This window comes from Corvus hawaiiensis, chromosome 12, assembly GCF_020740725.1.
Source record: "Corvus hawaiiensis isolate bCorHaw1 chromosome 12, bCorHaw1.pri.cur, whole genome shotgun sequence".
NCBI classification, from domain to species: domain Eukaryota; kingdom Metazoa; phylum Chordata; class Aves; order Passeriformes; family Corvidae; genus Corvus; species Corvus hawaiiensis.
This window is the reverse complement of record NC_063224.1, coordinates 1,311,124-1,339,075: the sequence shown is the minus strand read 5'-3', so window position 1 is coordinate 1,339,075 and position 27,952 is coordinate 1,311,124. Positions and strand designations below refer to the sequence as shown.

The 27,952-nt window shown below is 49.6% G+C and overlaps 1 protein-coding gene across 1 annotated transcript; it reads left to right on the top strand.

Moving 5' to 3' along the window:
• The first annotated feature begins 30 nt into the window (after positions 1 to 30).
• On the top strand, positions 31 to 27,773 carry SPG7 (SPG7 matrix AAA peptidase subunit, paraplegin). The gene is made up of 17 exons (XM_048316573.1): positions 31 to 239; positions 1,651 to 1,753; positions 2,236 to 2,325; positions 5,912 to 6,162; positions 6,756 to 6,895; positions 8,699 to 8,801; positions 10,270 to 10,395; positions 10,686 to 10,848; positions 11,571 to 11,744; positions 15,773 to 15,897; positions 17,089 to 17,191; positions 18,158 to 18,268; positions 21,944 to 22,059; positions 23,372 to 23,528; positions 24,107 to 24,270; positions 24,988 to 25,065; positions 26,697 to 27,773. The coding sequence occupies exons 1-17, from the start codon at positions 123 to 125 to the stop codon at positions 26,904 to 26,906; spliced, it is 2,331 nt and encodes a 776-aa protein (XP_048172530.1). The 5' UTR covers positions 31 to 122; the 3' UTR covers positions 26,907 to 27,773.
• The last annotated feature ends 179 nt before the right edge of the window (positions 27,774 to 27,952 follow it).

The window sequence follows — 27,952 nt, the reverse complement described above, 5'->3', positions numbered from 1 at the left end:
CACCGGGCGCTTCCGGCCGCGCCGAGGCTGCGGTCCCGGTAACGGCGGAGCCGCCGCGGCCCGGCCCGGGCCCGTCCCGCCGGCGCGGCTCGTGAGGCCTCCGGGGAGCGGCACCGGCGGACATGGCGCTGCTGCTGCGGATGGGGATTCTCCGCGGCCGCTGCTCCTTCTGGCGGCCTCCCGCCGCCGCCTGGGCCCGGCCCCGCGGCTGTGCCCTCGGTGGAGTTCGCGGCCTGCAGGTAACGGGGCGGTGGTGGGGCCTCACCGAGTACCGGGGGCACCGGGAGAGGAGGAGAACGGGGGCAGAGGGACCTTCGGGCTGCTCGGAGGGGACCTCTGACTGTGCCGTCCAAAGGTCCGTCGTGTCAGCGCTGTTGGGCCCTGACTTGGGAAACACCGTGGAAATAATGGAATTATCTGGGTGGGAAGGGACCTTAAAGCTCATCTCATTCTAATGCCCTGCCATGGGCAGGGACACCTTCCACTCCCCCAGGTTGCTCCAAGCCCCCTCCAGCCTGCGCTTGGACATTTCCACGTATGGGGCAGCCACAGCTGCTCTGAGCATCCTGTGCCAGGGCCTCACCCCCCTCACAGGGAACAATTTCTTCCCAATATCCCATCTAACCCTGCTCTCTGCCAGTGGGAAGCCATTCCCTGTGTCCTGTCCCTCCATCCCTTGTCCCAAGTCCCTCTCCAGCTCTCTTGGAGCCCCTTTAGGCCCTGGAAAGGTCACAGGTCACTGCAAAGCTCTTCTCCAGGCTGAACAATCCCAATTCTCCCAGCCTTTCCTTGTACAAGAGGTGCTCCTTCCCTCTCATCAACTTTGTGGCGTCCTCTGGATTTAAGCCTTTTTTTGTGGTGCAAGTAGGAGGTGGAGGGAGAACAATGTGGAACATTGTTTCATGCCAAGTTTTTCTGGGATCGTTTAAATGTAGGCTGTTCTGTTCTAGAGAGCATCAGTCCTAAGGTTGCCATCTTAAGCCATCACAAGCTGGAAAAAAGAGGAAAACCAGGAAAAGAGAGTGAGGGGTTTCAGCCTGCTCAGTGTCCCTGGCTGGTTTAGAAACTGGAGCCTGTGCAGTGGAGGGGAGACAGGGAATCACACTGGAGAAGGAGCCAGACTTGTGTTCAGTGAGACTACTAGCGTTAGTTTAGCTGTTGTGAAATTGCACTTAAATGGGAGTATCCACTGCAGGATTCCTGCTGAGTTACCTCTGGGACAGAGCTGCATTGGCCTTGCTGCTGTGCAGGAGGGTTAAAAGTCCTTAAAATTTCCTTTAAAAAAATCCTTTTTCATTAAAAAGCTTTCTCTTAATATGGTAGGGAGTCTTTACATTCTAAGAACTGATTTCCAATGTGCCTTTAGAACAAAAAACAGACACAGGGAGGAAAAAGATGAAATATGAAGTGTTTTGAGTGTGGGTTGTCTATTTTTGCTTGTGCTTTCTTTGAACTGGACTATAAACATTTCCAGAGTCACGTGGGAAGTGCACAACCAGGAGTCCCATCCAGGGCTCCCAGCTGCTGTCCTGACACTCACCCACAGTGTTTCCCTGTTAAGGAATTCAAGTCTCACAGAGGTACACAAAGCCTGAGCAGCCCCAGCACTTTTCCAATCGTTGTCTTGTTTTTCTTTCTCTCCTTGCTCAGAGCCTCCTGGCACCAACACTTTCCCTACCACGTCAAGGTCTCAGTGGAGTCCTGACAAAACAGCACATAATCCGGGATCCAGTCAGACTTTGGAATCTCCTGGGTGAGTCCTGAGGAGCAGGAAGGGAAGAGGTCTGATTTCATAAGAGAATTGACCTTTCCTCACCTTCCCTCTGCATTCCTGAAAGTGCAGCAGAGCTGTTCCGTTTCTGGATGTGGGAGCTGGGTGTGTTTGCAGGGCTCCAGGTTTGTGTTTGGTGACAGGGATGAACAGTGGCACCTTCCTGTGAGGAGCTCATGGGATTAAAGAGCTACTGGAGTCGCTAGACTTTGTGTTTGTAGTCTTTTTTGGCTTTTATTGGAGTATCCCCCAGCATTCCCAAGAAGCCTGATTTAATTCCATTTCCTGTGTTTCCTTTAATGAGCATCTGCCATCCCAAGTGTGAGGTTGTTCCTAACTGCCCACACAAGTGTTAACGATAGCTGTGCCTTGGGAATTGTGTCCATGTTTCAGTACTAAAGAAATGTCTCCAAATTATTTCCCTTGTGCCATTAAAACAATCTCTGACCTCTGCTTGCCTGCAGGTAGCACCTCCTGGTTTGCTACTTCCAGCTCTCGGGGGAGTAGCCAGAAGAATGGAGGATTCAAGAAGAAATCTCCACAGGAGGAGGATGGTACGTGTGTGCCAAAAATTCCAGGATTTACTGAAACCCAGGGAGGGGCACACAGGAGGGGAACACTTTGTGCTCCTCTCTCTGGGGAGTTCCCTGTACCTGTAACCTCCCCCTGTACGAGCCTGGAGCTAAGAGCAGGTTTTAAGAAGTATTTTGGTTTAGGTGATGGACTGGAAGATACAAGGCAGATCATAGAAATCCTGGAATTATTTGGGTTGGAAGGACCTTAAAACCTGTCCTACCATGGGCAGGGACACCTTCCACTGTCCCAGGCTGCTCCAAGCCCCAATGTCCAGCCTGGCCTTGGACACTGCCAGGGATCCAGGGGCAGCCACAGCTGCTCTGGGCACCCTGTGCCAGGGCCTGCCCACCCTCCCAGGGAAGAATTTTTCCCTAATATCTAATCACAGGATGAAAGAGCATGAAAATGACTCTCTCTCTGGGCCACTTTGCATCCTGTGCAAATCACTCTATAACTGTTTGCCTTGGCTGTGCCCCTTTATGGAGGGGGACAGTAACATTAGCTGGCTTTTGGTTGGGAGGTTTTGTTGTAGAGCATTTTGACTTAATAAACTTGTATTGACTAAACCCAGTCCTTTAAGCTGGATTTGGTTTTATTTTCTTATATTTCATTTACCTTCAATGTGGATGTGCCCCTACCTCTACTGATTCACAGAACTCAGATATAAATTTCCTTGAAGAGCTCTCAGCTGGGTTACTAATTTTTCTTGTGGGTTTTTTTTTTAAATCAGTCTTTCTAGATACTGTTTTTTTCCATGTCTTATTCTCCTAAGCCCCAGGCACGTACAGAACTTTTTGAAAATGAGTTTTATCTCTCTAAAAACCCGTCAATCACAGAGTGGCTTGGGTTGGAAGGGACCACAAAATCATCCAGTTCCAACCCCCTGCTGTGGCTCCAGAACTTCGTACTGCAAGTTGGGAGGCATTTAATGTCGTTACAGATTGTAATATAATTTTATAATTTATTTTCTAAACATTTACCTGGGTATCATCAAATGACGTGAGCACTTGGCTTTTGCTTTGTTGTGCTTAATAATTGAATCCTCTTGGACTTTTTGCTTTTGAAGTCAGAGGTCAGCTGCTGTTGACAGCCTGGCTGGTGTCACTGGAGTGCCCTTAGGACCAGAGCAATGGCTTTTCCTTGATGATTTAACTGGGACGAAGTGTTCAGTGGGATGTGAGTGCAGGTATCACAGAGCCCTCGGGAAGGAAGTCAGGGTGTGGAATTTGGGCCCGTGGTGAGCGAGGCCAGGGGATGACTGAGCACAGCACCTGGAAGCACTGTAGCTGTTCAAATCAGTAACCAGCAACACACCGTGTTCCGTGGCCTCTCTCCTCCTGTGATTAATGGACAGCCTGGCTTTGGGAGGGGGAATGCTGCCCCGTGTCTCCAGGGGAACACTTGTCTCTGCTGTAATTATTACAAAGAACTCTTCAAACTGTCACCACAGCCCTTGCAAAGATTTTAATCAGAGAGTTCACGTTTGGGGTTAATGGCAAATCATTGCTTGGTGGAGACTCAAAAGCTGGAAGTATTCCCACAGCTGCTGCTTGCAAGTGTCACATGCAGTCCCTAGGACTAATTTCCTGAGTGTTGTGGGGTGGCTTGTGGTGCAGTGTGGATGTTGTGCTGTACAGTCAGTCGTGCTTTACCTCAGCTGAGAAATAGATCGGTTTTGTCCTTAATTAAATGCAGACCAGAGGAAAGCATGGTGTTGCCTTCCAGCTTTCTAGAAATGGGGTTTTCTCCTGAAATTATTCAGCTGCAGGTTAAAGGTCCTAGAAAGATCTAATTCCTGGAAATGGGAGAAGTTGTGTCGGGATGTCTAATGGGCAGCTTTCCCCTGGGTGATGTTTTTGTGATCGCACCCCTGGTTGTGTGTGCTTAGAGCAGGTTATGGGCCTCCACTTGGTCTGAAGTGTAATACAGGAGAGTGCTCTAGCAGGAGTTGACTCTGACGCCTCCAAGGAACTTGCACAGCCATAGACGGACTTTTTCCTGTTGGGATTCAGTTTCCTGAAGTAATTTCTTTTCTCTGTAGAATCTTTTTATTTAGAACCTGCTCAGCTTTTCAGGATGTTGTGCAGACTAAGTCTTCTATCACGTATTTTAATTTTCCGTAATAAGACTGTAGTGGATGTCATCCTGCAGCCTTGGGATGAATTCCTGAGTCCTAACAAAGCTGGATGCAGCAGATAACACTTGGTGAGGGGATGGCAGCAGAGAACAAAGCGGATGGGCTGGACGTGGAGCCTGAGCTTGTCACAGCCCTCTGAAATGATGACTTCTCTGCCAAGCTGCATTGTTTCTATTTAGGAACAAGCCTTTCCTGTTCAGCGTGGAGCAGAGCTGGGAAGCAGTGAAAAATGAGGCTGTGCCTTTGAAGGACAGAGGACTTTTTTTAGCAGCTGCCTGGGTCATATGTTTGTCCCTGGGTTTTGTTGCAGCATGCGTAGGGCCTAATTGGTGACTGGTGATAAATGCTGGTGTCAGGACATTTGTTATGAATTTGCAAATAAATCAAATCTGGGCTGCAGCACTGATGCATTAGAGCCCAGTGGCACAGAATGAATTTATTTCTGGGTGTAGAAGGGTATTTATGTGTGCCATGGTGCTGTTGCTGTTAAATTGTGTATCAAGAGCAAGTGCTAAATTATATATTGGGAACATTCACATGTGACTGGAAAGAGGAGGAGATATTTGTTGTCATTTGAACAACTCAAACACTGGCCAGCGGCTGACATTGAACTGTGCTGTGACAGTCCTTTACAGCCCACAGAATCATAAATTTGCCTGTGCAGTGCAAAAAAAAAAAAAAGTGTTGTGGGACTGGAAAAATATTTGGTGGCAAATAGTTGAAGTAAAACATCCCTTTTCCATGTGTCATTGCTTCAGTGTGGCTCTAGTACAATAAAAGTGTGGGAAAGCACATCCAACATAGGAATCCCTCTTGGATACAGATCCTTAATGTAGGCAAGTTATCAAACCCTCTGAAACATGAGGTGAGATGTATGGGAGAAAATCCGGGGAATTTGGTTAAGGCAGATGGATTTGCAGTGTATTTGTGTGCTGTGCTATTTCCCATTCTCTGCAAATGCAGGTATTTACTGAGGTAGTGGAAGCATTGCTGGAGTCATGGTGCAGGTGCCAGGAGATCAGAGCTCGCCTGGAAACAATAATGTGCTGTGGGATTTACCAGGGACACTGGCTTTATTCCTAATATTTTCTGTTGTGGAACCATGTTGTATGAAGTGGGTTATAGTCATTCTGCAGTTTGATTTTTAGCAATAAGGATCCTGTGGCTTTATTTGACCTCTGTCCATATGGGGCCAGGCAAGAGAGTGTCTCATTTTATCCTAGAATGGTATTTGGTGGAATTTTAGTGCGTTTGGTGCACTAGGACCGTGGGAAGCCCAGTCCTTTAGGAGAAACCAAACATGCAGCACAAAACCCCCCCACAAGTGCCATTGCGTTAATATTTGTCATTTAATTATGCCTTCTTTGGGTCAGAAAGCTCCACAATTACGCACTAATCCTTTTTCCTCTGATACCTTTCCTCTAAAGAGGAGGAGAAGCGCAGGAGAAGGGAAAATCAGATGCACCTGGAACGTTTGCGGGCACTGCTGGTGCTCACCTTCATCGTGCTGATGCTTCGCTTCATGATCAGCGAGAACAGGGAAGGGACCAACATCTCCTGGAACTACTTTGTGAATGAGATGCTGGCCAAGGGGGAGGTGCAGAGGATCGAGGTGGTGCCTGAGAGTGACATCGTGGAGATTTATCTGCACCCAGGAGGAACTCCACATGGACAAGTTGTGAGTGACTCCCTACAGCTGGAGTGAATGAGCTTAGATAATACTGCAGAAGGTGGCTGAATTAATGAATGTATGTGGTCAGTAAAACTCCAGCTGGTAAATTTGCTTTTCTTTAATTCTTTTCTTTCTTGTGTTTGAAGTTCAGGGGGCCTCAAGCAACTTGAAAATTAAGACTTCCTGTTTGAATTGTAAAAATAATTAATAATGGCCTCGAAAAAATTCTTTTGTATGTCTAAAAAGCTGGAGAAACTCAATTTTCTTCTACCAGCTCAGTCTGATATGGGAAAAAGCGTACAGGAGATTGTAAACTCTTACGACTGGGTTTTGGTTCAAAAGTGTTCTCCTGCTTGGATTTTAGTCATGAGTGTTCTGTCAAACTCCATCAGCCTTTTTCCCTGAGACCAGAGGGTTCCTAAATTTACTTGGAGCCCTGGTGTCAGTCATGTGCTCCCGAATTCATTGATGCAGGATCAAAGGGTGTAGCATGAGGCTAATTTTTACCTGACCTGTCCATGCTGTGCACCTCTGCTCCTTGCAGATATTGATGTATAATAAATAACATTTCCATGCTGCTGTGGCTTGCCTGTCCCCAGAACGTGACCCTGCTGTACACCATGCGCGTGGCAAACATCGACAAATTCGAAGAGAAGCTCAGAGCTGTGGAGGATGAGCTGAATATTGATGAGAAAGAGAGAATCCCCATTTCCTACAAACACCCTGGCTTTTATGGAAAGTATGATATAAATTGTCCTTACTGTTGCTCTTGTATTGGTGACAGCATCCTTTGCTTGGAGAGAAAAGTGACTTTCAGCTAAATGTTACCTAAATACAGAATGAAAAAGTGGGCTTGGATTTGGAGCATTGAATGAATATTTCTGAAAGATAAGGTGCTTTAGATGTACATTGATGTTTGAAAAGTGAGGGTCCTGAGAATTTTGGAATTGCAACATGCAACAGGCCAAAATGTTTCAGGTCAGGGTCACCGAGTTCTTGCCCAGCTGAGCACTTTTTGTCCTCATAATCAACTATTCAAGTGCAGAGTGTGATAGAAATCTTGGCAACAAGTGATGTTGCAGCCTGGTCTGCAGAGAAGGCTGGGAGTGCACTAAGCTTTCCTTCCTTGTTAAAATGCTTGGATTTTCCCTCTGGAGATGGCCAGTGTGTGCAATTCCTCCTCACAGACACCTTGCCAAAATGTGAAGTTTCTGTATGAATGGATACCTGGGCTGGATTTTGTCCTCTCATCAACATTTGGACATGTTTAATATATAGTTGAATATGTGAAGATAGGCTTTTCAAACTAATCATGCAGTATGAGACCTTCAGTTCAAATTCAGAACTTGCCAATTTTTTCAGACTTAGGTGTAACAGGAAGACAGGACTGAACAGACAATCAGCCCTCAACACAAACTGTTTCCCCTGCTCCTCAAAAGAGGTTTTAAACAATTTAAGAGCTGTGATGGGGTGTGAAGTCTCTCAGAAGACCTGATGCATGTCTGGAGGATTTGGTCTCAAGTCTGAAGCCTGTGAGGTGCAGAGCCTTTGTGACTTGGGCTCAGCCCACTCTGCACTGTGGGCGCTCGGGGTGTTTCAGAATTAATCCTGTTTGCAGAGCAGACAAACTGAAGGTGACTTTCAGGTTTCAGTGTTGCCTTTGCATCTCTCACTGAGCAGAAAAAAATGCAGCTGGGTATAGAGCTCCTGCTGGTCCCTTGCTTCAGTAAATCATCCCTCTCTGAGAGGTGGAACACACATTCCTGGTGTAAAGATAAGCATGAAAGTGGGGCGAGGCCAGATGGTTCCTCAGGCATGTGGAGCAGAACAGGGGCCCACCAATCTCAGCCTGTCATCTGTCATAGGATCAATGTTCCTGCTCTTGGGAGCATCCTTTGTTTTGAGCTCACAGGGTTTTTGTTCTCAGCATGTTTGTCCTGTAACTGTGTTGGACCTGGAGTGTCATCTCAGCTCCCCACTCCCTTCTAATGCAATGGGTGTTCCAAAGGATCCAGAAAACTGACAGTGTTGGTTCTGGAGCACTTTTTTCTGGCATAAAGGGCTCCTGAGAGATTTAACTACAGAGGATCAAGCAGTCTCTTAATGGGAGACCCACACCAGGATTTCTGCCAGGATTGGGGGGGTTGGAATCCCTATTGTTACTAGACACTGTCCTCTGCAGTGAGGTCCCTTTGGATGTACTGCCAGCCCCAGTGGATTCTGCTCCGGGTGTCATCTGAGTGCTTCGAGGTCCTGCTTGTTTTAGAAGCAGAAATGCCTCTGAAGTGGATGGTGAGGTTGAATTTCTTCCACAGCTGTAGGCAATGTTTGCCAGTGCCCTCTGCTTAACTTCTTAGGTTATGTAATGGCTGGGGTTTGGGGTTTTATGTATCCGTATAAAAACCGGTGAAAGTTCCATTTTCTTAATCACGTCTGCTCATTTGCACTGTAGCCTAAATGTCCTTTAAAAGTGGCCACGTTGGGTAATATTGACCAGGTTGTGGCCGAATGCTTCAGTTTGTACCTGTCTTTGTCCTTTCAGTGATGTCCTTTCCCTGATAGTGACACTGGTGGCCGTGTCCATGCTGTGGAGCATCTTCCGCCTCTTCAGGGTGGCGAGCAGGGCCGGAGGCTTCAACGCCTTTGTGAGTAGCCTGGGTTTTCAGCATGTTTTGCAGCCTGTTGGGAGTCCTGGCTTCTGCTGGGTTATCTCCTCCCCTTTTCCCAGCAAAGTCAGTGCAGGATGAGGATGAGCTGGTGCCAAGGACTCTCCCATCTTGCCACATCTTGCATCCTGTGCTGATCATCTCCCTGGCTGGTACCTTAACTGGCCTTAGCTGAGGTCCCTTCCCAATGGCAGGAAGGGCTGAGCTCAGGGAATTTCAGTCCAGTTTGCTGTTTTCAAAGCTTGCTAATGAGCTGCAGCTGCAGATGGTGTTTTTCACTGGGCCCTGCCAACATGCCTCCCATACAGCCAGAAGTAGGAATTGCTGCTTTCTGCAAAATGAGTTCTCAATTTATAAAATATGTTCAGATTCTGGAGTTCATTATGTGTTGGCCTGTTCTGCTCCTGCCGCATGCCTCTCTTGCAACACCAGGCAAACCTCCCCCTCCTCCCCTCTCCCACCCTGGTCTGGATCAGCTGATGAAACTGTAGGAATCAGCCTGGGGTGCTCTGTCCCTGACCGCAGGGATTGGGGATGAGAACACAGTGAATTCAGTCCCTTGTTGGATTTCCCACTCAGTCTCCTCCGCAGTTCTCTTTTGGCTTTGAGATTCTCTTTGAACAAAAGGATGCAGCTGCTCAGAGAAAAAGAATATTTTAAAGAAATGTTGAGTAATGAGGCCTTGAGGACTAGATTGTGTCCTTGCCTAAGTGGGGACAACCAGGCCCTGAGTTTAACTCTTCCTCTGGATGTTTCTGAGGCCTCAGAAGCCATAAACTTTCTTCTGAAAGCAAAAACCTCCTGAGTAGCTGTTTTGGGTAGAACGCACTGAGCAGTTATGAGTGGGATGTTTAACTGAATTCTTGTTTTGACTCTCATTGTGGCTTCATATGCATCAGGAGACGGAAACGTGGTGGCTGTTCAATTTGAGAACTTGTAGTTTTGGCCTGGGGTGTTTCCAGCAGAAACCAGCAGCAGCATCAGGCACTGGTGCAAAGTGTCTGTGCTTTCACAAGTATTGGCAATTATTTGCCACTGACAGTTATTTGCCATCAATGCATATTCCTCGGAACTGTGCCTGTCCCATGTGTATTGAGGATCAGAGCATTTAGAAATCAGAGAGGAGATCCCAAATCAGGTTTTGGACATCTGCATGTTTTTAATAATCATCCCTGCCTGGTCTATGTGGAATTTGAACTGGATTGTGTTGGGACTATTACTGCAAGTTTATTCTGTCTCTTCCCAATATGTGGATAAATAAAGTCTGAGTCAACCATCCATCTGGGAACTTTCTCCAGAGCAAAAATCCGTGAAACACCAGTGCTTTGGTGAGGACTTCAGTGGTGTTTGGTGGGGACAGCTGGGCTGGTGCCCAAAATAGAGCAAAGAGCCTTTCCAGACTGTTGCCTTGTCCAAATTTGTTTGGTCTTTGTGCTGCCTTCCACAGAACCAGCTGAAGATGGCTCGTTTCACCATTGTGGATGGGAAATCTGGAAAAGGGATTAGCTTCAAGGATGTAGCAGGAATGCATGAGGCAAAAATGGAAGTCAAGGAGTTTGTGGACTATTTAAAGGTATGTAAAAGTAGGACAAAATGAATGTTTGCTCCCTGTCTTCTGGGATAGAGGGGTGACCTGGGGAGGAGGTGGTGCTCTGCTCTTTATCCTTTGTGGTTCTGGGCAGCCTCTGTTGAAAAAAGCTCTGTATGCCCATTTCCACAATGGGAATGCAGATGGAGCTGCTCCCATTGGCAGCTCAGAGCTGCCCAGGCTGAAAACATTCTCAGGAAGCTCTGGGAGGCCCCACTGTGGTGCAGGTGCTTGGTGTGAGCTGTGGCTCTGACCAGGCTGTGTTGTCCTTGCAGAATCCCGATCGCTACCTCCAGCTCGGGGCCAAAGTGCCCAAGGGTGCCTTGTTGCTGGGCCCTCCAGGCTGTGGGAAGACTTTGCTGGCCAAGGCCGTGGCTACAGAGGCCCAGGTGCCGTTTCTGGCCATGGCAGGCTCTGAGTTCGTGGAGGTGATTGGAGGTGAGGTGCTCCGAGGAACGGGGGGAGCTCTCTTGGTCTGTTGTGGAGGGGGCTGGCTGGGCTTCCTGCAAAGGACAGGGCTTGGCATGGGGAGGGCGAGTTGGATACTTAGACTGAAGATATAAACGGTTTTCAGTGATGCAGTTCCTTAATTATGTAGCATCTGAAGTGCATTTCTGGTTGCTGCTTTCTGACAGTGTGCAGCTGTGGTTCTTCACCTGCAAGCATCCTCCCTGGCTTCCCTGTACCTATTATTAAAGCCCTTGACTGAGGCTTCCTTCCTTGTATGGAAATGCAGATGGGGAAAGTAGGGCCTCTCTGTGCCTTGGGATTTCCATCCTTCTCCTTTTCTTCCTTCCTCACAGATCTCTTGAGACCCGACAAGGGTCAGTATGCAGGAAAATGTTGAATATATCTGCTTTGAGCTGTGGGAGGAACAGGAGGCCATGTTGGGAGCTGGGAGCAAAGCTCCTCTTGCAGCAGCTGTAGGAGTCTCTGCAGGTTTAGGAGCCCAGTTAAAGCCAGCTCCAGGACAGACTGAGCCTAAGGACTAATCACAAGTTCTGGGGCTGTTTCTTTGTGCCAAGAGTGTTGAGAGTGGGACCGCCATATTTAGAGGGTTTGTCTGATGTCAGGTGTCTCATTGAGGGCAGTAATGCTGCTCTCCAGCTTTGCTAACAGTTTCAGCTGCCAGGTTCACTGTTTGTTCCCATTCCCCGCAGGTCTGGGAGCCGCTCGTGTCCGGAGCCTGTTCCGGGAGGCGCAGGCTCGCGCTCCCTGCATCGTCTACATCGATGAGATCGATGCCGTGGGCAAGAAGCGCTCCACCAACGTGTCTGGCTTTGCCAATGCTGAGGAGGAGCAGACCTTAAACCAGCTGCTGGTGGAAATGGATGGTCAGTGTTTCTCCCTGCGCTTATCTCCTCAGAGGTCCAGCTGTTGGCCTGTTCATCTTTGTCCCGTTTGAGCTTGCCTGGTCTCTGCAGTGTTCTCTTGCTGAAGTCTGAACCAGTCTGAACCCATGTACCCCATCACTAGTCCCTAAATCTAGTAAATTTTAACCCCCTGGAGTTTCAGTCCAGCTGGCCATTACACTTTGTTGGATACTTGCTGTATCCAGTCTGAGACAGGTAGTGGTTTAAAGCCTGTCAGGGTTTAGAGTTCAGCTGTCCCAAAGGGACATAAATGATGTAGTACATCAGTTCTCCTGTCCATTGCCTTATGTTTGTGTTGTCTGCCTGACCACAGGATCTCTGAGATGAGGGAGATAAGCTTTGCAAACAAGTCCTGGTTTGATGCCACACTTGTGTTTGGTTTCTGGCTGTTCTGCACCTGGAATTGGCCTTGTGCTCAGACACTTTCACACCAAGAATGATCCTTTGGCAGTCCTTAGTCCTGTCTCTGTCCAAGCCTGCAGCACTGACCCAACTTGCAGTACTTCTGTTGCTAAATCTTACTATTGCAGAGCAGGATCAGGAATAACCAACTACCTGCCCATCAGGGAGCATTTGTTTCATTTTTCCCTTCACTGTAACTGTGACTCGTAGCTTGACTGTCATGTTGTCTCATCACACTCTTCATATGAAAAATTAAGCCATCATGCACCAAAAGCATCCCCAGACATGGGTTCCAGCTGCTGGCTCTGTACTGAGTGTTTGCAGTGAAGTAGAGGATGTTGCCAGCAAAGGCCAGTGGTAACACAGCCCAGCAGTCCTGGCTTGGGTGGGTCCTTTTCTCCCCTGACAGTTGTGAGCTGGCCTCTGAGTTAAATGGAAGCCTGCATGTCTGTTCAGGAATATGGAGTCAGTACATTCCACACCTCTATCCTAAAAATGAAAATGTCTGATTTCCATCAGTCTGTAAAAATTAGGTGTGGTTTCCAGAGTGTTTTCCTGGTGAGTCTCAATGCAGAAATGAGGGTTCAACTCAAGTGGAAAGTGAGTTTAGAAGGTAAATATTATCCTCAGTGTGTACTTTATAGTCCCTTGTTTGCAGTGTGCTGCCTGGTTTATTTTTAAATTTATATTATCTCATTCTTTATTCATGTCTCGCACAGATCATGTACAGAGTCCCTCATTTTGCTCACTGCTTTATCAAACACACGCTAAAAAAAACAGTCCAAGGAGTTGACAGTGTCAAACAGGAGACAGCTGGCAAGGATGTCAGCCTGGTGCTGGGAACATGGGATCAGCAGGGATCCTGGCACGTGTCACTGGAGTGTTACCTAACAGGGTGTGTTGCCTAAAATGACACTGATGTGCCACGTGCGTCACAACAAAACAGTTCTCAGGTTGATGGTGAATAAGCTGTTTAGGAGGGGAACAGTTCTGCCCCAGGAGTGGTGGGTGTTTGTAAGGAAGCCTTGAGAGGGAAGGTTGAGCATAAATTGAATGTTGGAGGCAAGACAACACCACAGACCCGAGGTGGGTATTAACTGGAGAAAAAAAAAAAAACATGCACAAAAGCAGATCAGTGAGTCATCAGTGATTGTTGGATTTCTGTGATTGAATGAGATTCCTTGGAGGGAAGGGAGAGGGAGAAAAGGAGATCAGAGCTGTGCAGGCTGCAGGGGGGTGGGGACAGCATGAGCTGCATGGGGTGAGTGCAGGCTGGGGTTCGGTCACACTGGTGTGAACATTTTGGAGTAATAGGAGGGCTCTTCCCTCAGCAGCCTCAGGTTCCTTCCCTCAGCAGCCTCGGATTCCTTCCCTCTGACAACTTCTGAGTTCGGGAAGCACCGGGATGTGGTGGGAGAAAGGGAGGCGCTGGAGGGAGCCTCTCTACAAAAGCTGTTTGTGAGAGCAGAGTGAGTGACGCACAAACCCCGGCTCTGTCGGAGCAGGTGCCTGCTTTGAATAGTGAATCTTCCCTCTCAAACCGCAGACAAGCGGAAGAGGAATGTGACCCAAATCTCTCCTCTGTTCTGGATGCTTTGAGAGGAGCTTTGGCAGTCCTGGGCTGAGCTGGGGTTTGTGAATGGAAATGCAGGACGGCTTTTGGTAGGAGCTCTTCACCTGGAGCCCTCAGACAAGTCCAAAGCTGTGCCATGTGCAGCCCCGAGGCTTCCTTCAGGAAGGGACCCCATTTCAGTGCCACTGCTCCCAGGAGATGTCCAAAGGCTTTTGGACAAATGGCTGGAGGGTGACACAGTGTAACCGTGCAGGTGAGATGCCCACCAAGCAGTGTGTGGCTCAGTGGGGAGCAGGGCACTTGCAGCTCAAGTGGACCCTTTTTCCCATTCCTTTCTGGAGTGGTTCATTTGTGACCCTTGCAGGAACTCTTTTCTTCAGGCTGCATTTTCAGAGCTGTCTCTCATTTGTTGATGTGATGAGGTGTTGTTTTTGTAGCCTGTTCCTTTGGCTGACCTTTGCCTGTGACATGCCAGGTGGTGTTGCATTAAGCAAGTGGGGCAGAAGCCGATGTGAGGAGGATGCTCTTAGTGCTTCTGGTTTTTTATTTGTTCTAATAGTCAGACCTATTTTAGGAGAGTCTTCCCAGCTGCAAGGCAGATAATGCAGTGTGCCATCTAATCCTGCCATTCCTGGAGTGCCTGCCAGTCTCTGCTTGTTTATCCCTCTCCAGAGTGCAGTGTGATACACGCCTGAAGGGTGCTCGGCTTCATCCTCTCCGGCAGCTTATTTAGGCAGGAGCCTGCAGAGAGGGAGCACCGGGTCTGCTGCAGCACAGGCTGGCACAGCCAGTCCCCTGCCTCACCTGGAACCTTGATCTGTGCTGAGCTCTCGCACGCTGACACATTTGGCAGCTCTTCTGCTGGAGCTGAGAGCTGAAACTGGCCCAGCTTACATGCACAGAGCCGCCTCTCCACAGCGTGGGACTTGGCAGAGGGAAGCACATGGGACTGTGGTGTCCTTTCCCTGGGAAGGCTGCTGTGTGCCAGGGCTGGAGAATGTGCTGGAAGCAGGTGACTCATGCCCAGGGGCCTGCAGGCACCTGGAGGAATGCAATAAATAACAGTGTGGGGCAGTGATTCAACAGGAGCTCTGGCTCCCCACCCAGGCAGCTCAAAGTCTGCCCCTCTTTGCCCTCCTGCAGCTGCCAGTGCCCTGCCTTCCCTTCCCCAGGAAATCCTGCCGGTCTTTGATGCCTCCATTGAGGCTGCTCTCAGGCAGCCTGTAAATCCTGATGCTCCCTTCATCTTTAAGACCTGGAGACAGAACCTGCTCTGACTGGCTTGGCCAAATTCTGTGCTGATAATCAATGCAAAGCTCTTGGGTTGTGTTGTGTTTCTGGTGTGCGTTCTGCAGGGCTGGTCTGTGCAGGGCCCTGCACAGTGCCTGTAAGTGGTGAGGGAGGAGGCAAAGACCAACTCGTGCTGTAACATGGCCCCTGTTGGGTGGCAAAGCTGTCCTCGCTCTGCACTAACCTGAGCAGGCCAGAGGAAAGCCTGTATCACCCCTGGTGGCCTGTCTGTGACTGAAGGCTGAAAGTAAATAAAAACTGAAAGGGCTTTCCATGGAAATTTGTGGAAAAGGCTGTTTCAGCTAGGAAATGCTGCTTGTACAACCTGGAGCTAAAGGATCGGGAATTGACTTATCCTGGGGGTGAGAAGGCATCTGTGAACTCATCAAAACAGAGATTCTGTTCTGGGTTCTAGTTAGAGCAGTTTCCAAGAGTGGCAATAGGAAGGAGAAAAAGAAGTCTTAAGCCAAGGCTTATTAAGTAAAGGAAAAGGGGATTTCAGAGTATCCATAATAACCAGGGACTGGCCTGGGTGACCTGGGAGGTTCCTTCCTGACTTTGCTCCGAGCTGCAGGGGATACTCAGCCTCAGCAGCCCCAAAGGATGCTGTGAACACCCTCTGGCTTTGTGTAAAGCTGTGTACTCCATCCCCTGCCTCCAGCCCACTGCAGTGCAGTCTGAGGTGTGGAAAACCTTCTCCTCTGGTTTTCCTTGTTTTTGGCAGGAATGGGGACCACGGATCACGTCATAGTACTGGCTTCCACCAACCGCGCCGATGTCCTGGACAACGCTCTGATGAGACCTGGGAGGTTGGACAGGCACATCTTTATTGATCTCCCAACACTCCAGGTATGTTCCACCAGCTGCCTTGTCCTTCCTGTGACTGAGGTGTCCCAGTCCCTGCTGGTCTCACTGGCCTGGCAAGGCTGAGCTTGGAGGAGATGGAGATGCTGAGCCTCTATTTGCCTTTGTTCTTGTTTCTGTGCTCTGAATCAAGGATTTGTGGTGCTAATGCAGCAGCCTATTCCTCTGAAGTGGCAGCTCGCTGGTCTGGAGGTCTCTGCTCTGGTAGAGCCTTGGCAGTGAATTCTTTTGTGAGGTTCCCTTTGCCATGCAGATGCAAGCTATGTTTGTGTCTTCTCTTCAAGGAATTGGGAAGCACCTAATTGGCAATTGGCTGGTGTGAGAGCTTAAATTGTCATGTGCCTTGAGCACTATTTGTTCTGTAGGTTTATTGCCCTCCCTATCCTTGTAAGGCTCCTCATTTTCCTTTAGGCAGCCTGTTAAGTGACTTTCTCCTTCTGAATGCTTTTTAAATCCATTTACAAGAGTCTTCCATGTCCGCTGTGTTGACATTTGTAGCAGAGTTCTGGGAATAGGCTCAGCTGCAGTGAGGATCTGTGTGCTCTGCCAGCACAGGCTCTTCCTCTCCCATCTGTGCTTCACTGTCCTCCGCAGAGTTTTCAGTGAAAATACCTTAAATGCCTGATAGAATCTGGCCCCGGAAGCATGAACTGTGCAGCTGCCCTGAAGGAGGAAGGGGAAAAACCCTGGCAACTGAGCCCATTGTTTGAGTCAGGATCTCCTGGACCAGCTGAATGAGTCACTGGTGGCTGCTAGCCAGCGGCATCTCACCCCCACCCCTGGCTGGGAAATGGGCGCAGGCTGAGGAGCTGCTGGATGGGCTTTGCAGTTTGTGGTTTGTGCAGGAGCAGGTCGAGGCAGTCGGAGCTCCTTCCTGCGAGAGCTTTTATGGTAAGGGAAAAGTTAAGACAGATCAGAGTGAGAGTGAGGAGGGGAGAGTGGCCCTGAGAGAGAAAGCGGTGACTCAGGGAGAGCCTCGTGCATCTGTTGGGAATTTGAGAGCTGGGTGTTTATCAGGGCTGCTGGAGCACCGGAACGCTGCAAGGAGAGCCCTGCCCTCTGCTGGCACTGTCGTCGTCCCCTCTGCCGGCAGTGCCACGGCCCTGCTCCCTGCCATGGACAGCAGGGCCGCGTTGTGACCCCTGCCTGGGCTCAGGTGCTGGGTGTTCTTTACAGGAGAGAAAAGAGATCTTTGAGCAGCACCTGAAGGGCCTCAAGCTGATCCAGGATGGCAGTTTCTACTCACAGCACCTGGCAGAGCTGACCCCGGGATTCAGTGGTATGATGTGTCCTTGGGCTGCTCCTGCTCCATTCAGGCTGGAGCTCCTGGGTGCTGGGGGTCTAACAGGGAGTTTTGGTCAAAAGGGGCTTTTTTTCTCCATTTCTATGGGAAATAGAAAAAAATTGTGGGAACCTGACCAGCTCCCTGCTGAGCTCTGATGAGCAGTTATTCACAACTATTTTCAATCTTCAAAATTTTGTTGGACTAGCAGGGTGGGGAGGTAGGGGAAACACACTTTTATAATGCCCAGGTGCCTAATTCCTGAGGGAAGGAGGAACCAGTCATGCTCCTCTCAGAGCTGTTGAGGATGAGGTGCTGCAGTTCAGAGGAGAGATTGTTAAATTGATTTATGTTACCAGGAAAGCAATGGAAGGAATGAGTAGGAATTATTTTGCTGGTCAGACTAGAAATTGGACAGCTCTGCCTGGCTCCTGCATCAAGCCTGCTTCCAGGGTGGATCCCTGGGAGCTTGAAACAGTACTGAGCAAGGGGCTCCAGAGTTCCTGTTTGTGTGGAGTTCCTGGAATATCCTTTCTGGGTTTCCCCTCTCCCAGGCCCCAGCACGCTGCCTCTCCGTGACTTCTCTCAGCAGCCCCCCGCCACCATCACCCACCCACACAAACTGGGAACAGATGTTCCTTCTCTTCTCTCTGAGGCTGAGCAGAGCAGCAGCCTGTGCCAGCCCACTGCCCGCACCATCCCTGTCCCTGGGAGCCAGCCCTGGCCTCAGCCGGCTCCTGGATTGCTGAGCTCTGTGTGGTATCAGCATTCCCTGCCAAAGCAGTTATATTCTTCAAATCCAACATCAACACCAGGGGCTGGGGTTGCTCTCTGTTCCCAAGGAACAAAAAGCACAGGCTGTTTGACTTCCTTAGGTCCTTCTCCAGATTTGTTTGTGCCCGTTCCTCTGAATTCTCTGTCCCATTCAGACCCAGTGTAACTCTTGTGAACTTGTGTCTGCAGGAGCTGATATAGCAAATATCTGCAATGAAGCTGCTCTTCACGCTGCCAGGGAAGGGCACAAATCCATCGATACCTCCAACTTCGAGTATGCTGTGGAAAGAGTCATTGCAGGTGAGAGATGTAGGCATTTCATGGAATTAAGGAATGGTTCAGGTTGGGAGGGACCTTAAAGCCCATCCAGTCCCACCCCTGCCATGGCAGGGACACCTTCCACTGTCCCAGGCTGCTCCAAGCCCCAGTGTCCAACCTGGCCTTGGGCACTTGCAGGGATCCAGGGGCAGCCACAGCTGCTCTGGGCACCCTGTGCCAGGACAGCAGCATTTCTTGGTGTTGCCTCAGGGCTCTGTTCTGCTCAGGTGAGAGGGTTACCTTCCAGAAAGAGAGATGGGTCCAGACAGTGCTGTGGTCTGAAGGTCTTCAATGACAGTCACAGAAAGTTCTCTGAAAAAGACCCCAAATGGCTTCCTCTTCTTGAATCTGCAGGAGTCTGAACCCATAGCTCAGGGAAAGTGGCCAGTGGCAAAATCATAAAGAGTAGAATTCGAATGTGTGGCATTTTCAGTTTAGAAGGTTGAGGGGGTTCGTGGATTGTTGTTTTGGTTTTTTTTTTTTAAACAAGAAGAGTGACAATATTTCTGAATTTTTCTTGCTGCTCTGGACACCTGCTACATAAACATCAATAGCAAATAGTCTCTGCATCCTCACCAGCAAGAAATTAGAGATTTTTCTTTCTGCTCTACAAGCCCAGGCTTTGATGAATTGGCAGAATAAACTGCAAGACAGTAGAGCACTGTTCTCCCTCTGAGAACATCCTGTGGCCTTTCCCTGCTGCTTGTGCCATTGCCAGGAGAGGAACCTCTGGAGATTTCCCTGTAGCAGTGTATTGTAGGGAGGGCAAAAGAGTTCCCAGAACTCTTGACTTCACCTGAGGGATTTGAATCTGGTGGGTTTCAGGCTGAACTGCCCTGGTGCCAAGCTGTGGATTTCATAATCAGACAGTGAACTGCTTCCAGGCTCCATTCCCAGGGGGAGCCCGGGCACACAGACTGGCATTCTGTGCCTTTTTAGTGGAATGTGTGCAACAGGATGTTTGTACTGGGTCAGTTACTTCCTGATCCTGGAATTAAATCCTGAGTGTTTGCTTTATCAGAAAATGCTTAGAGAATTCCTCATTTAAAAGAAGATGTTTGAGAAAATTCCTCACAGCTTCACCTGCTGCAGGAAAACAAAACCTTTTGAGTGCTTTGGGTACAAACACGAGCTCCCAAGAGTGGACAGTGAGACAGCTGTAGGTGTAACACAGAAATTCTCATCAGCCGCAGCAAAGATCACAGAATCCTGGAATGGTTTGGGTGGGAAGGGACTTCAAAGTCTATATTCCAATCCCTGCCATGAGCAGGGACACCTTCCACTAGCCCAGACTGCTCCAAGCCCTGTCCAACCTGGCCTTGGACACTTCCAGGGATCCAGGGGCAGCCACAGCTTCTCTGGGCACCCTGTGCCAGGGCCTGCCCACCCTCACAGGGAAGGGGTTTTTTTTCCTAATATTCCAACTAAACCTCCTCTTTTTCAGTTTGAAGCCATTCCCCCTTGTCCTGGCACCACGTGCTCTTGTAAAGATGTGCTTTACTTTCCCATCTGCAGGAGCAAAAGCACCAGGCTTGTAGGGACTCACTTGCCTTTTCTTTCTGAGTTCCAGCCTTGCCTTAGTTCCCCAGACTGGGAAAATAAAGCAAAAAGCAAGGAAGGCCAGGGGCCTGGCAGCAGAAGGGATCTCTGGGATCCATGTGGTGGGGCATTGCAGGACGTGGGCTTGGCACTTAAAGCTGCCTGGCCTCACTCAGGCTCTGGGGTGTGTAGGAGGCCACGGAGTCTTTTTGTTGCTTAATCAGATTCTCTCATATTAGCAGGACTGGCTATTTTTTGTAGACAGATTCTAAAAGACCCCAAACAACCCCTCAGGCCCCTGTATTAAATGTACCCTTTCCATGTCATAGAAATGCTTCTGGGTTTCACAATCCAGAGGGCATTTCAGTTCCTATAAAAGCTTTTCTTGAAAGAAAGAAGATACTACTGTGCTTTCCATTAGGAGCTTCTGGTTTTAATAAGAGTGGGGTGGAATCAAAAGGGAGCTCTGCAAGTCCAGAGGCCCTGTTAGCCTTAAAGCTTTGTGTTGCTGTAAGGGAGGAGCAAGAACTTCTCTCTGTGGTAGTTCCCATTGTGTTTTTAGTTTGGGAACAGAAAGCAGTCAGTCAGGTCTCCTGGGAGCGAGGGAAGAAACCTGCTGTGCACACAGAGGCTTTTAGGGCTTGGCTTTAGAAGATGGAGCCTATTTTCTTGGTGGGGTCTGTGTAAGACCAGCAGAGATGCACCAGAGTTGTTTCCTGGGTAGTTTGTGTCATAAATGTGATAACTACAGGCTTTCAGGGAACTTTTCTGCCTAGAGATTGTGTAGGAAAAGAAATAATCTTGGTAGGCACACTGTGTGCTATTGTGGAGAGCACAGTCCCTCCCTCAGTGGGCTGACAGAGGAATGCTTCCAGAATTCTTTAAGTGTGTGTGTATGTGTGTATATATAAGTATATACATATATATTTATAGAGAGTAGGTACATCTTTCTGTGGAAATAGCCATACAGGGCCACGCTCACACACTGCTGAGGGCAGGGTAAGGGACTGACTGATGATAATCAAGGCAGTTGCAATTAATCTGCTGTTCCATCGTGCCTGGCGGGGCACAGCAGTTTCCTGGGTCCCTGAGCAGTAATTTTACAAGATCTGCCACACTAATTTTGTTGTTTCCTTGTTCAATAAAACCCTTGACTTTGTTTAAAAATTCGTGTTAATAGAATGTTGTTTTCCAAGACATGAAGCAAGCTTGGTGCAATATTGCTTCTGACTGGCTGCTCTGGGCTCTGTCTGGGGACTCTGGCCTGCAAATCCTGGGACCTTTTTGCATCCAACATTCCGAGCTGTAACGAATGCCTGGCACACTGTGTGTTCTGTACTTACTTTCCTATGTGCTAGAAGTTTTACTTCCATTCACCTTTTTTTTTTTTTTTATCCTTTTTGGACTTGCTCTGCCGAGTTGGAAAATAGATACTTTCAAAAATCACCTTCCTCAAGGAAGGGTTAAGTGTGAGTTATGGCTTCATTTGCTGGTTCGCAGGAGCCTGGGAGTAAGCTCATACGGAGCATGCCATGTGTAATCAGAGACATTTTCAGGCTCTGGAAAAGGATTTCTGTATCTACTCTCGGACTTCAGCTGATTTGAACGTTCTTAATGCACAATTTTCTCAGCTGGGACCTTGTACATATAATTCAGCATCTCTCTTGTTCTGCCTAAGGGACTGAAAACAGCAAAATCAGTGCGAGGCTCTAGCTAGTCTCATTTTGGGTTTTGTTGTTTGGGGGGTTTTTGTGTTGTTTTCAGATTTTTTTTCCACAAAAAAAATAAAAGAGTAAGCTGCCTTGTTACAGATCCAACGCTGGGAGCAAGGTTCTTGAGCTGTGATCAAATCAAATGTCAAATTATTTGTCTAATGATTAAGTCTCTTGTAAGGAGAAGGGGGAAAGCTTCTGCCAGGGTTTTCAAGCAGTTCCAGGCATGGATTGCTTTCTACCTCAGGGCCAGGGAGCACCTTTTCCAAACATTTTAGTTAAAGGACTTTTGCTGCCTCCTCCTCTCCAGAGTGCAGCACAAACAGTTCGGCTGGGCTGGACCAGGTTATGCCCCACTGATTCCACCTGTTGGTAACTTATCAAACCCTGGTCTGTGTTGCCACAGGCACTGCCAAGAGAAGTAAGATCTTGTCACCAGAAGAGAGGAAGGTGGTGGCATTCCATGAATCCGGGCACGCGCTGGTTGGTTGGCTGCTGGAGCACACCGAGGCCGTCATGAAGGTACCTCCACTGCCAGGGAAGGGAGTCCCGAGGGCTTCCCTGTGTCCAAGATTGCTTTGTGGTGCTTGTGTGCAGTTCTGCTCAGCTCTGTGAGCCTGGGGCTGTGCTACTGTGGCAAAGTAAATGGCAAATCCAGAATCACAGAATCATTTTCTTTGGAAAGGACCTTTGAGGTCATTGAGTCCAACTACTAACTTAGCACTGCCAAGCCCACCACTAAACTAGGAGAGGTTCAGGCTGGATATTAGGAGTGAATTCTTCTCTGAAAGGTTGATTAAATATTGGAACAGGTTCTCCAGGGAAGTGGTGGAGTCACCATCCCTGGAAATGTTCAAAAACAAGCGAACGTGGCACTTCACAGTATGGTTCAGTGGACTGGTGGGATTTGGTTGAAGTTTGGACTTGATGGTCTTGGAGCACATTTCCAGCCTTAATGATTCTGTGATTATATAAACCATGTCCCTAATTCATGCTGTAGAGAAATCCATTATTAGGCTCCATTGATGATAGTGCTGGTGCAAAGCTGATTAACCAGCTATAGGAGAAGCCTTGCAATTAAAAATTAGAAGCAGCTCAGTCTCCTGGTGCTGCTGCTCAGTCATGCACTTCCACGCTGCTCCATGTGTGCACACATCCAAATGTGATCCCTTTCCCAGCACGTTGCAGCCGGCGAAGCCATTGCAGGAATTGCTCTGATACTGATGGAGAGATGTGTTTTCCAGACTGGGAGGTTGTCTGCCCGAAGCCCTTCTCTGCAGGGAAAGGCCTCTCTGGCACCCGGGGATGTGATCCGTGCACATCTCCTCCAAAAGCCGGGACACTGGGGGGAGGTGGGGAGTGAAATGACAAGGGCGACAGCTCCTTGGCCCGTTACCAGTGGCACATTCACTCTGAATCACCCATTGTGTAAGCAGAACTGGTGTTAATTACTCTCGTTTAATGGGTGGGGAAAATGGCTGTTATTTTTCTGAAGGCTTCTGTGTTTCTGCAGGTAGTCTTAGAGATTCTGGAACAGAATCAGTGAACTCTGTGCGGCCTATACACTCCAAAGTAACTCCTAAATTTCAGGATTTCTGTGACTTGCTGTTAAGGATAATCTCCTGAACAGGAAGTGTGCTTGTGTGTGAAGGCAGAGCCTTCAGTGCAGGAATAGGGACAGGCTGCTGTCCATGGCCGTGTCTCTGTAGGCCAATCTGTCCACGGCTATGGGCAAACTTCACTGGGAATGCAGAGGCCTCTTCCTGCCCTCCCTGTGCTGCTGGAGGGAGAGCTGTGCCGCTCTCTGAGCTGAGGGAGCTGCCTTGTTTTGCAGGTGTCCATAGCTCCTCGGACAAACGCAGCGCTGGGATTCGCGCAGATCCTGCCCCGGGAGCAGTACCTGTTCACCAAGGAGCAGCTGCTGGAGAGGATGTGCATGGCCCTGGGGGGGAGAGTGGCTGAGGCCATCACCTTTAACAAAGTCACCACAGGTGAGGAGCCAGAGCCTGGCATGGGCAGGTGGAGGTCCAAGGGGGTCTCAGCAAGGAACAGAGGTTTCCTGTGCTGGCAAGAAGAAATGTCACGTGGTGTGTTTTGACACTGGTGAGCATGGAGGTCTCTGGCTGGTTGTCACTGTGTTGTCTCAGACTTGTCCCAAAGCCTAAGGCCACTGGTAGAGTTACTGATGAGGCTCTTGAGAAGACCTAGAGCTTTCTTTGCTGTTTCCAACTAGTTCAATTCAAATAGGGTCACAGAATAGTTTGGGTTGGAAGGGCCCTTAAAGCCCATCTCGTTCCACCCCTTGCCGTGGATAAGGACACCTTCCACTAGACCAGGTTGCTCAGTGGGCAGTGGCAGGTCAGGACTCAGGTGAGCTGGCCACAGTAGGGTCACTCCCTGTCACTTCTGGGACGTGCAGGAAGGTCCCTCGGTGGGTGGAGTGTTCACCCCCATGGGCTCCAGTGGGTCCTCTGCTCTCTCCACTGGTAGGACATGTGTTTGTGCAGGACGTGCTTTTCGTGCACTTAGCTGAGAGCTGGCCAGCAGTGTGTGTGTCTTTCCTGCCCAGGAGCACAGGATGACCTGAAGAAGGTGACCAAGATCGCCTACTCCATGGTGAAGCAGTACGGGATGGTGCCCAGCATCGGGCAGATCTCCTTCCCGGACCTGGAGAGTGCCCCTGGCATCGGCCGGCGCCCCTTCAGCCAGGGCCTGCAGCAAATGATGGACCACGTAAGGTCACCCTGGGCTAAGGGCTTCTTTTTGTTCTTTGCTTTCTGCAGTTCAGTGAAAAATGGCAAGTGGTTTACACCCAAACAATTTGCATTTTGCTGTTGGCCAGTGAGTGAGCACTTACCTGTTCCATGCCTGTGGCAGGGCTGTGCAGTGAGGCAGCAGGAACAGGCAGAATCCCACCTGGCTGTGAGTTCCGTCCAGTAGCCTGTGCTGTGCAGGGCTAAGATGGCAAGAAATCTGTGTTTTATGGTCACAGCTGCACAGTGTAAATGTCTGCACTTCCTAGATGAGATCTAACCAAAATGATGGTCAGACTTGACTGCAAATCAGCCTGTATTGACAGGAAATTTGGCTTCATTGCTGAAAAAACACATTGTTTTAGTTCAAAAGTCAAAAAGCTGGAAACAAAAAAGCTCTGTTTCAGAAGCACCATGGCTGTGCTTCCCTGGGATTTGTGCTGAGCTGCACCTTTAGCTCCTGGACAGCCTTAATCTGCATTTCCCATCGAGCTGTGCTAGGGCAAGACTTCACTGCCCCTTATCACCAGCACTCCTTGGGCCTTTTTCCAACCAGTTTATCCATAGTTTCTGTTGATGGGAACCACATTCTGCCTGGCTCAGTTTGCAGATTCCATCCCTCAGTGCTCTCCTTGTTTAGCCACACGTTGTGTTTGTTGCCACCTACGCCCCAACTCCCTCTTCTTGTTTCTTCAAGGAAGCCAAAAGCCTGGTGGCTCAGGCTTACAGGCGCACAGAAAAGCTCTTGCTGGAGAACCGGGACAAGCTGCAAACAGTGAGTTGAATTGTGTGGGGGTTTGTTGGTTGGTTTGGGTTAGTTTGGGTGTTTTAAACCGGTGGTTTTTGCCTTGCTGCTTTCTGTGCTCTGTAGCTCAGCTGTTGCAGTGTTGTCTCTCTCCTAGAAAGTCTTGTAGTGGGAGTGTTGGGAACGAGTGACTGTTTACTGTGTATCCCCCAGATTCAGAGCAGGCACGGGAGGAATGTGTGTGCCTTTCCCAGCAGTGAGTAGTCTGCCTCCTCACACCAGCTGGTGTTTGCAGGGTAGAGGAGGAGGAGTGCTCTGTGGAAATGATCAAAGCTGGAATTTGTGTCCTTCACCTGCACTTCTCTGCTTGCCTCTTGGCAGCAGAGTTTCCTGGAGAGCTGACAGTGGCTGTTTTTGGGAAGCCAAGCCAGCAATCAGGTGGACAGTGTCTGGCTTTGGTGTAGGAATAGGGGGCCTGTCACCTTGGCTGATTGGGGCTGGTTCCCGCTTTCTGGTGACTCCAGGCAGTTTTCACCTCCTTGATAACTGATACACCAAGGCATCTTTGTTGCAGAGATAGAGCTTTTCCTCCTCTCCTCTGTGTCGTGACAGTCCCAATCCAGCCCCACACCCTGGCACATCCCCACCTGTGCCAGGAGCTCTGTGCCCAGTGCTGAGCCAAGCTTGGGTCACAGCACCCTCTGTATCTCCTTGACTTCCCTTCAGAATTCCAGTCCGTGACTTCCAAAATGACCAGGAGTCAACTTAATGTTGCCTGTTTTGCAAATGAAGCAATTCTTTTCCTTAATTCTTCTTTTTAAACAATCAAGAACAGCAACAACAACCCCTTCAGCTACGCAGTGTCAGGCCTCCAGTGCGTGGTCAGGAGAGAGCTGGGGCACGCCGCTGTCCCCGGGACAGTGCCCTGGCAGCTCTGGAGCGGGGATCCTCAGGGGTGTCTCTGCAGGCTCCTCTGTCCTGCTGCTGCCGTGTAACAGCAGCCAGCTGTTTGCTAGAGGCTCAGCGCAGAAAAACTTTAAAGCGCAGCCAAAGTATCTCCAGAGTAAGTGTTTCAGCTGCCAGGCCAGCGTGTCACATCTCGTCAGCAGCATCGAGCAGTTCCACGCTGGACAGCCACCTGCTGCTCCAGAGGGGCGGTGCTGCTGCCAGAGGGGCCAGAGAATTCCACTCTTCTGGGGAGGAACTTGTGCTGACCTCCAGCCCCTGCCTGCAGGAACAGGCAGCTCTTTGTTAGCACTGTGTGTGCAGGGAAAGCTCAGGGTCTGCCAGAGGTCTCCATGCTGCTGCTTCGGCTCTTGGGCAGGGCCACAGGTGCAGTGACAGTGGCAGGAGGGACACTTCTCTCATTGTTCCTGGAGCTCTCATTCCAAATCATTCCCAAGAGCTTGCTTTGTTGCAGTCACGTCGTGTGTTCCTGGCCAAACATGCTCTTGGGAGCGGTGCTGGAGCCTGGAGAACTTGGTCCTGGCTGCAGTAGCTTCAGGGTCACCCCATCTGTGGTGGGACAGCTGGGGTCTGCTCCTGGGGGCTGCAGGTGCTGAGGCCTGAGTTGAGCTGACAGGTCAGACCAGCTCAGAGAAGCAGTTCTCTGCTCTGCCCGGGGGCTCCATCCCTCATTTTGCCTTCTTCCTCCTTTCCAGCTGTCCAATGCCCTCCTGGAGAAAGAAGTGATCAATTATGATGACATTGAAGCGCTGATCGGGCCCCCGCCACACGGACCCAAGAAGATGATTGCTCCTCAGAGCTGGCTGCAGGCAGAGAGGGACAAGCAGGACACCAGGGAGGAGGAAACACCTCCTCAGCCACCAAATCATGAGGAAGAGGAGGAACCACGCCTGAGACCAGTGTGAACCCACTCCCATGTGGAATGAGACGGCTCTGGAGGCTTCTTTCAGACACAAACCCTTTGCCTTCTCAGCTCCAGAATCAAAGATGCTGAGCAGGGAATTGCTGTGCTGCTGCTACCCCAAAATTAAGGGATGGCAAAGTTGGCTCTTTGAGCTTTATCCTGCAGGAAGGAGAACTCCTCAGGATTTCAGAACTGATTTCCCAGCAGGGTAGTGGTGATTAGGAGTCGGGTAAGTCAGATCTGCTGTGGAGGTTTCTTGTACACAGGAGCAGGGAACGTGTTCCAATGGGTGGAAGATCCCATGTAAGCCACGTGCCATGGGAGGAGGGCAGGGCTGTGCCCTCAGCATGGGGACACCCCTGTGGGGCTGAGCTGAGCTGCTGCAGCTCTTGTGTAACCTTTGAAAATAACACACAAACAGCCCTGGCTGGAATAAACTGCCCACAACATGCTGCTGTGTGTGTAGAATGTGTCAGGCTCCGGCAGTGTTTTGGCACACATGAAGCTCATTAGAGCTGTGGAGTGGTCGGGACAAGGGCCTTCTTCTCCCTGGTCAATAATTTATGTCCAGTTTTTACAGCAAGTGTTTCCCAAGCAGAGGTTGAGGCAAAACTCTGCAGAGCTCAGCAGTGGGACATGGGAAACCAACTGTGCAGAGGGTGACTCTGAGTCCATATGGGAAGACTGTTCTGAGCTGCTGGTTCAGAGCTGGAGAGGTGCTCCTGGAAATCCAGCAAAAGCAGGTGTGTTTGTTGGGAATCCTCAGGAGAAGCTGCTTCATCCTCGTGGCTCTTGCAAAACAGGCCCTGCTGACAGGGTTGTCTGGTGTTCATCAGAAAAAGCATTAAAGTGGTTGTTGCTGCCTGGAGTGCCCTGGCTGGGTGCATCTTTTAGGAAAGATTATTGTCTGGAGTTACTCCACCAGGGCTGTGTGTGACCTGAAAGACCCCAGCACAAGTGGGGGCTCTGACAGCTCCCAGCCCTCGGGCCTTTGTCACAGTCACAGGCTCCTGTCCCGGGTCAGGCTGGAGCTGGGAGCCTCCTCCT

Bases quoted from the DNA above. Each gene is read 5' to 3' on its own strand.
- SPG7 (XM_048316573.1), top strand. From the start codon at position 123: ATGGCGCTGCTGCTGCGGATGGGGATTCTCCGCGGCCGCTGCTCCTTC. The intron at 8,802-10,269 runs GTGAGTAGCCTG...TGCCTTCCACAG, and splicing joins CCGGAGGCTTCAACGCCTTT to AACCAGCTGAAGATGGCTCG. The intron at 25,066-26,696 runs GTGAGTTGAATT...CCTCCTTTCCAG, and splicing joins ACCGGGACAAGCTGCAAACA to CTGTCCAATGCCCTCCTGGA.